Source organism: Homarus americanus, unplaced genomic scaffold, assembly GCF_018991925.1.
Source record: "Homarus americanus isolate GMGI-L3 unplaced genomic scaffold, GMGI_Hamer_2.0 scaffold32583, whole genome shotgun sequence".
NCBI lineage: Eukaryota > Metazoa > Arthropoda > Malacostraca > Decapoda > Nephropidae > Homarus > Homarus americanus.
In genome coordinates, this window is record NW_024713129.1 from 19,451,944 (window position 1) to 19,460,225 (window position 8,282).

At 40.0% G+C, this 8,282-nt stretch overlaps 1 protein-coding gene across 1 annotated transcript; it reads right to left on the reverse strand.

Moving 5' to 3' along the window:
• Nucleotides 1–617: 617 nt before the first annotated feature.
• LOC121868966 lies at nt 618–7,894 on the reverse strand. Its single transcript, XM_042370002.1, has 7 exons — nt 7,789–7,894; nt 6,991–7,121; nt 6,247–6,459; nt 5,793–5,897; nt 5,231–5,357; nt 4,518–4,651; nt 618–2,335 (listed from the first exon to the last, which is right to left on the reverse strand). The coding sequence occupies exons 2-7, from the start codon at nt 7,111–7,113 to the stop codon at nt 2,009–2,011; spliced, it is 1,029 nt and encodes a 342-aa protein (XP_042225936.1). The 5' UTR covers nt 7,114–7,121; nt 7,789–7,894; the 3' UTR covers nt 618–2,008.
• Nucleotides 7,895–8,282: the final 388 nt, after the last annotated feature.

An 8,282-nucleotide genomic window follows, 5' to 3' on the forward strand; every position in this document is an offset into this window, starting at 1 on the left:
CAACACCACGTAGTGAATGAGTTGCTACAGCATCATGTGAAGTTCCTCATAACACCATCTGTGAGGGAATTACTACACCACATCAGGCCCCTCGTAACACCATCTGAGAGGGAATTACTACACCACGCCAAGCCCCTCATACCACCTTTGAGAGAACTAGTACTGCACGTGATACCCCTCATAACGCAATCTGTGAGGGAGTTACTACACTACGTGTCTGCTGTTCAACACCTCAGCTTAGATCTACGTGTGTAAACAATCTGTATGTTCAATGTTCTTTCACCTTTCTCTAATGAAAGCTTTTGTTAAACCACCAATGTATGTAACAAGTCATTTGTGTCCAATGTATATTTTCAGCCTTCGGGCCACATACTTTCAATAAACCGTTTATTATTATTGTTATTAATTAAAGAGGTATTAATGATGACTGTGCGCAGTACACTGTGCCACTGATAAAATCAACAGGGACCCTTCCAGGAGTTCGGTATCCTTGTATTATCAAGTTCATCAGTACAGGTACTCTAAATATTTACGAAGGGAAGAACACGCCTACAACAATAGGTCATGTTGAAGTCTGGTGTCTAAAAACTAATGTGTATCATGATAAATACAATTTGTTTTTAAAGAAGTTTATTTAAAGATTAGTAAAGTAACATTTGTCAACGATTTTGCATACATATTCAGTAATAAACACTACACTAAATCAAAAACCACTTGCTACCTCAGGCGAGGTTTACTATTAAAGCCTTGAACAAGAAATATACTATAATTCATACAAACATGATAGCTACACCAGGTCTCTTCTAGAAAAGCGCGTCTGGATGCAAGTTCTGCAGACAGCAATGATGAATCACAGTCTGGTATTGTCCTTTGCAAAATTCATGATACAGTACTTGTGTCGTATACTTAAAGTGACACGACTTCGGACAATTTCATGGTTGGAGGTATGACTGGCATATCTAATTCTAAGATAGTGGATTTTTTTCCCAATGAATTGCACATGCTGTATACGTGGGGTCATTAATCCTGTTCACTGCCATTTATACTGGTTAAAAATTTGCGAATTCGTCTACTATAATAGTGAAATTTCTTTTAAAGCTCCAAAATTTTAAGGTAGAAACATTCAACAGTTCTCATTATTCAAAACACGGCATCCAATAATATAACCAATTAGACAATTTATATAATCACAAAGCACAGAAAACAGTTGAACACGATTTAACTGATCACCTGCTGTCCATTACACAGGGTGGATGGATAAAGTCCACCACCACTTCTAGAGGCTACCAAAAATATATAGTGAATTCAACCAAATCTAACGTTTCATAATTAACCCATCTACTTAGATAATTCACATACCAAGACCCATAAAAAGTGAATAATGCAAAACCGCAAATATGGTGATGGACCAACGAGGAGTGCGTATGAAGATCATTCCTTTAGACTTTCAGCAGCCGTTCTCCGTGGGTGGGTGGCATGGGCGGTTCCCAATGCACCAGGACGACCCTCAAACACACTTCGAAGCACATCTATACCAGAAAAGAGAACACCTTTGTATAGGGGAATACTTTAAAGGGTGGATACTGCACATAAGGTGAGTGATATGCACCTCTTTACAGAACTGGCGATACTGACAACGAAAATGATGAGCCTTACGTCATCACACCGCTATCAATGGCAGGGTAAATACGGTTTACGAAGGTGAAATCATCAACTAGCTGAGGACGTGCATCTATTTATATACGTTAAGTCAGGTTTGCCTCTTGCCATATAATCTTAATTTTACCATGAGCTTCTTGAGGGTAATGGTGTGATTTGTGTCATTTCCACTTTACTACAAACCTTAATACGGTCGCACAAGAGCGTTATATTGCAATATTTTGATGCATTGGAGTTTCAAAATGATTTTTACCATAATACAAAACTTAAAATATTAAAGGGATTTACATTTTAGGGGAGCCATTACTGATACCCCCGAAACTATTCAATATTTCTACTTTCGCAGCTATCAAAGATCTTTTAACTGAATACTTTTTAGCCTGAACCTGAGGGCATACAGCTCCAGTATAATGAAGAAAACCTTCAACTGTTGCATCAACAAGTTCATCAACATTGTGGTCCTCTCCGCCACGCCCGCGCTATAGTTCAACACCATATTTGTAACTTGTGAAGGGGAAAGGTCCAGGAAGAAGCGCACCGAGAGTACCAGGTGATGTGTGGTGCGTACTGCCAGACGGACGCTGATCTGCACCATTGACATACCCTCTACCTGCAGGCGTTGGTCTTGTGTTGTTGTAGCGTACCACTCCCGAGCCGACTCGCCAGCACGGGCCACCTGGCAAAACAAAAAAACTGTATACCCTGGCAACGTCACAGGTGCCTCGCTGACGAGCAAGTCTCAAAATACTAAACCTGTACAACGAATTTAATAAGTGCAGGATAACAAACGCCTGTCCCACTCACCGTACCACCATACTTTTCTCCAGTAGTTACCACACACGCAGGCTGGATTAACCATGAGGCACTAGCCCCCCCCCCCGGACTGTAAGGGGGCCCCAAATACAAACATTCTCGAAGTTGAAACATAAAATATGAACTTCGTTCAACTATGTCCTAGCAACGTCTCAATTTTCTGTCATGAACATCGAAGGTGTTATTTTGCAGAAGCTTAATATTGATGAAACCATTGATAAATTTGGGTATAGTATTTTGTTCTTTATATATACCTTGAGGGTAGGGGGCCCCAAGTTGATCTGTGCCTTAGGCCCCTATTAGGCTTAATCCGTCACTGCACGTCCTCCCAGTCTAACATCCATCCATCCATATTATGAATGCGACACCATAGTAATTTATTGGGTTTAATTGTTATACATACAGTCCCTCGAAGTCTAACAGTAAATGTGTAAACTATAAAAACTTGTAATTTAATTGAAAGTGAAATTACCTACTACATAAAATCGAAGTGAAAATTTATATACAGACTAAAATAAAAAAGTTAATTGAATTTGTAATCGCGGGAAGGCAACGAATTCTCATTGAAGCAGAGGTATGCATTTTTAAAATGAACTTTGTAAGCAAAATCTTCCAAATAAAAATTTTCAATGAAATGGGGGTGGAAATTGGGATTTACCGGATTATTTCTTGCGCGGTAAACCTCAAGTCGAGATGTTAATTTCTAATATATTAACCCTGGACAGGCACACCAGAAAGCCTAAGAAGACCAGCTAAGACCTTACATATGGGGAACAAAAGTCGAATATTTTTTTTCAAACCCGAGTAGGTAGGTAGGTAGGTGTGTGTGTGTGTGTGTGTGTGTGTGTGTGTGTGTGTCAAGAACCCTTTAACTTTCGACACCGCCTAATTTTAAGGCCATATACACTACCTGTATTAACATCTTAACACCCGGGGTTCCACAAGTAATTGGTTTCCATAAAGATTTGCACGAACGATTAATGTACAAAGGGCAAATTTGTTAAGAGGAAAAACGCAATACGTAAGCAACAGGTAGACCTTGGCCTCCACACCTTGGGTTCAGCAAGACTATATCAAGAGTTAAGAAAAAGTGGTTAAGATTAGTCCAAAAATATTACTGGAATAAAGTAAACAATCTCAATACGGTATATACCTCAAGGCGAGCAGCTCACTTGTAACTTAAATGCAAATAAACTTCCATTGCTCCGTCAACAAGTTTATTTATTACATTAAAAGAAACTACGGTGTAAATCCTTTAGAAAAACCCTCAAGTGTACGAGGCTTTAAAAAAATTACCTCCTGATATGACCCCTTAATGGATATATTCAATGGTAATCATGTAGGGTGCATTAACCTGAATAAACATGAAGAATGGTTCAGTTTACGGTCGTTCATTAGACAGAGGGAAGGTCTTTGATGGCAGCGTTCAGGCCAATATACTTAAACTTCGGAGGATGAACGTTCAAGCGATCATCTTCAAGAGGTTAAAGCATCACCCCGAAGTAAATGAACTGTCATGGTTTTAACTCCTTTGGAAAATGTATCATTGTTCTCAAGAGAATCATGCCAAGTGTGTTAAACCATCACTTGTGCAAAATAAATCTAGTCTAAAAGCTTTCTTCTACTGCACAAACTACCGACTTCATGATGCCTGAAGTCTCTGGCTGTTAAAGCATTGAAACTATCATAATAAAGTTGCCACTGCAAAATTTTCCCAACACTTGCTGGTAAAAAATGAAGTTGCCGAAGTATCAAACAAGTCCCCTAAAAGCCAGCTACGACTAAGACACAAGAAAACACCGAGTCGACCCAAACCAATGATCTTAATTGGACATACAAAATAGTTAACTACGTTCAAGAATACCGAGTATGACTTCCCTTCCGGTAACATTTCTACTTTATGGCGCAAGGGTCCAGATGGTTTCAAGTGCATTAATCTGATTAGGACTTTTCAGGTTTGCCAGAGTAAACAAAGCTGAGCAGGGTGTAATATAAGGCCCGTTGTTTACCTGGTGTAAACTGGGAGGGATGGGATGAACACTCACCAGGTGTGTGGCGCTGGTGTCGTTACAGTCTTCACTGTTGGGATGAACAAAGTCGTGGGTGATGCGGTAGAGGCGACGTATGGTCTTCTGGCCTAGAGTTGAGGCCTTCACCACCACCCCGCCCTCACGACCATCTGCTCAGAGAAAGAAAACAGCTTTAGAAAGAAAGAGCGACGATAGTTCTAGGGGAGGGGTGAGAAGAAGATGACGGCATTTCCTTGCAGGAGGGAAAGAAGGACAACCATGCAGAGTAATCAATATACATTAACACTACTAGGAAGCTCTATGCCGAGAGAAAAGTTAAGCTGAAAACCAATCTTATTCAAATCTGATCCCAAAAAAGGACGAGGCCAGAGTAACAAAATTTCAGCCTGAAAATTAAAATTAATGGATAAAACAGAATCCGGACAAACTCTTCCCAATCGGTTTAAAACTGAAAATAAAGATAGACAAGTTCTGGAAATGAGAGAACCATGTATTCCTTAGCTAGAGGAACCCTTGCAACTGTTTCATCGACGTGTTGTATTACAGGTGTCAAGAGGCTTTAACAATTTTCTTCCATATCCCAAACAAAGGAAAAGTTTTCTAACCTTACTGATACCATGACAAATAACATTCCAAAGATAAATTACTGAATCGAGCAATTGCCTAAGATTTAGGGAGGGGTGACAAAAGTCAATGAATGAACAATACTACAATAGCCGAGAACCTACCAGAGTCGTGGAGGTCACAAGCGTTAGGGGCCATGTAGTGGTCAACGAGGGTATGGGCCTTGGCCAGCACCTCTTCAGTCACCCAGACAACAGTACGACCTCCTCGAGTCTCGCTCACCACGGATACCTGACGACACAAGAAAGTTCACTTTACTGTATCTACATCATTGGTAAAAAGGTTTTGATATTGAGGCCGTTAAATTAGATTTGATTTTAGCCATATTACTTTCAACTCCCTAGTACAGTACAACATACTGCATCTTCAAAACCAAAATTGGTTTAGACACTTAAACGTCGAGTTATGCAAGTGATCTTAAATGTGTATCAGAGGATATTGGGAAGTGTCTAGACATTTTGACTTCGGGAATTACGTGACGAATCAAGTATATTTATCAGTTTCACAGGATCGTTTGCGAGTGACTTGCCTAAATCAACGATTTCATAAACCTTAAAAAAGTATTGTCCATTTTGAAGACAAACTGGAACCAGTACAGAAAATGCCCTTCTATAAAAACAACCAGGATTCTTCAGCGTTTTATGAAGTACAATACAGTATACTCACGGTGTGCGAGATTCTGGCAGTGAGGGCAGCTGTTAGGGTAGGCGGGGGGACGGTATCAGTACCTGCCACCACACTCAACACCTTCTCCTTCGTGCTGGTCACCACCTGACGGAGACCAGACTAGCGTTTAACAACCTTTCTCGTCAACCCTAAACTTGTAACGCCGTTTGATATGTATTAAAGTAATGCCGCTTAATTATTTCTAACTTGCTGGTTTCATGGAGTAATGAAAATTCATTACTACCAGCACAAAATTTAAGCTTATGAATACATTAAGTTTTAGTGAGGAAGAAGGTACCACTAAGAAATGTAACTTAGAAAAGTCGATCTTTGCAACAGACTACATGGAACAACAAACTTAAACCTAACCTTAATTAGCGAATTTAACTGCTTGATTATGTGTAAGTTTGGCCTGAGGTTTCGTGCCAGAAAAAGTATTATTTTGTCCAATTACCTGTTCTGTTACCTCTCTGGGAGACTTCCTCAGTACAGGCACCCATTCCTCCACAGTGTTCAACCCACGACATGCCCACTCGTCCACGGCCTCCCACCCGCCAACACGCTGCAGGATGGGCTTGGTTAAGGGAGTGGCCAGGGGCAACACTGCAGCTGCCGCTCGCACCCCGCCCTCAGCCACACCAACGACCACACCCACGCACTTGTAGTCCTGCAATATTAAAAAGTAGAATATATAATGCGAATAAGTTACAATGTATGCTACCCAAGATCACATACTGTAGTGTACATAGGCTACAAGAAAATTGTACTTGTACACCAACTTCTAACAAAATATAATTATGCTAGGTCTACAGCAATGGTCTGCAGCAATGGAGAAATTTTACAATGCTAATAACTGCAATGGCAAACATTAACACTGAACACTATCCTATGGGAACAAAACTGTGTTCCGTACCTGAACGCAAACTTAGCGATCAATAAGAAAGAACTCCATAGAGCAAGCCATCCTTCCCCGTAACACCAAACTCAAGATTCTTAAGGATCTCGGGCTACAAGTCTCAGAATGTACCTTCTCGAGGTCGGAAAGAGCAGTTACATAGTGCCGCTTGGTAGCAAAGGCATGACTTCATGATGACCATGGAGGTCTAAACTAAGGGACTGGAGAAGATGAACAGCCTTAATCTTCATTGTGATTATACCTAAGCATGGTTAATAGTAGGTGGTACTGTGGTAAACTGACCTTGGTGGTGTGGTAGAGGCGAGTGGCCATGGCGAGGGCGTCCTGCACAGCGGGTAGGGCCTGCAGGCGGGTGATGAAGGTGAATGTAGCCGTAGCCTCACGGTGGTCTGTGCCGTCCAACATAGTTACTCCTGTAATGTAAAGCGCACGCAGAGGAGTGTTAAGTAAACATTAACTTGAATCGGTTGTCAATCAACCATCAATACTCTGCATCACAGCTTTAATAATAATCATGGAAATTAGTTCAATTTTTAAACAGGTCAATAGCATTCGTTCACAAGAAAGTAACAAAACTAAAAGAGGAGCGAGTTTAACGTAATTTCATTTTCAGAAGTTTTAAAATTTTCCGTCTCCCCGCCAAGTTTACTTTCTGCAATAAAGGATGGTTCGTTTCATTATTTTGTTTTAAAGATTTTGGTACATTATATAATATTCAGCTTATAAAAGTACGAAACCAATCCATCTAACTTAACCTGAAATGATGGTGTTTCTATTTTAATCATCGAAATATAGTTCCTTTCTGCGAAAAAGAGCCATTCTTACACTAAAGTTAAAACGTGGCGCCATGGTTACTGGAAGATCGTATTTGACAGTCAACCTCCGCCGATTGTGGACGTAAAAAGTGTCATTATGCAATACGCATTCCTCGTACACTTCCTGTCATTTCCTCAAGGTATGAAAGTTTTTATCTTCTATTCAAAAAATTGACTTAAAGTTGGTGACAAGTCCAGGCTACTCGTGACTCGTCAAGCATTACCCAAAAATATTCCTACAACTTTAATGAGCATTGTACATTACCTTTACTGTATAAACTTCTCCAAATAGAACCAATATTGAACAGGTTCGATCTTGGGTACCTTTCCCCCAACTACCTTCTTTAACGAATGCGAGTGTCCGTCTGAGACTGTGAACTGATAGCAGCTGAGTTGTCTGCTGACCAACCCTACCTAACGTCCAGGTGTTGCTACATAGTATTATAAATCGTATTTAGTTGGTATTTTCACGTATTCTGTCTTCAATAAGCCAAACTACTCACATAAAACAGGATGTTTTATATGCGATATAAATTTGATGGTATTTAACGAAATATTTAGACGAGTGGTAGATGAAATATATTTAATTCTAGACAATTGGTAACTGAGTAAATACTGCGAGGCAGAAACTACCTGTTTTGTTAACCATAACGAAGTTTGATTGTTACGAAGTAAAAAAAATACATTAGTTCTGTAAAATTGCCAAATTTATAGAAACAATACGTTATATTGTAGGTAGTAGGTAGAAGACAGCTTTCA

Coding starts and splice junctions, on each gene's coding strand:
- LOC121868966 (XM_042370002.1), bottom strand. CDS start 7,113: ATGTTGGACGGCACAGACCACCGTGAGGCTACGGCTACATTCACCTTC. Junction 6,460..6,990: donor GCCTCTACCACACCACCAAG/GTCAGTTTACCA, acceptor TTAATATTGCAG/GACTACAAGTGCGTGGGTGT. Junction 5,898..6,246: donor CCAGAGAGGTAACAGAACAG/GTAATTGGACAA, acceptor GGTCTCCGTCAG/GTGGTGACCAGCACGAAGGA.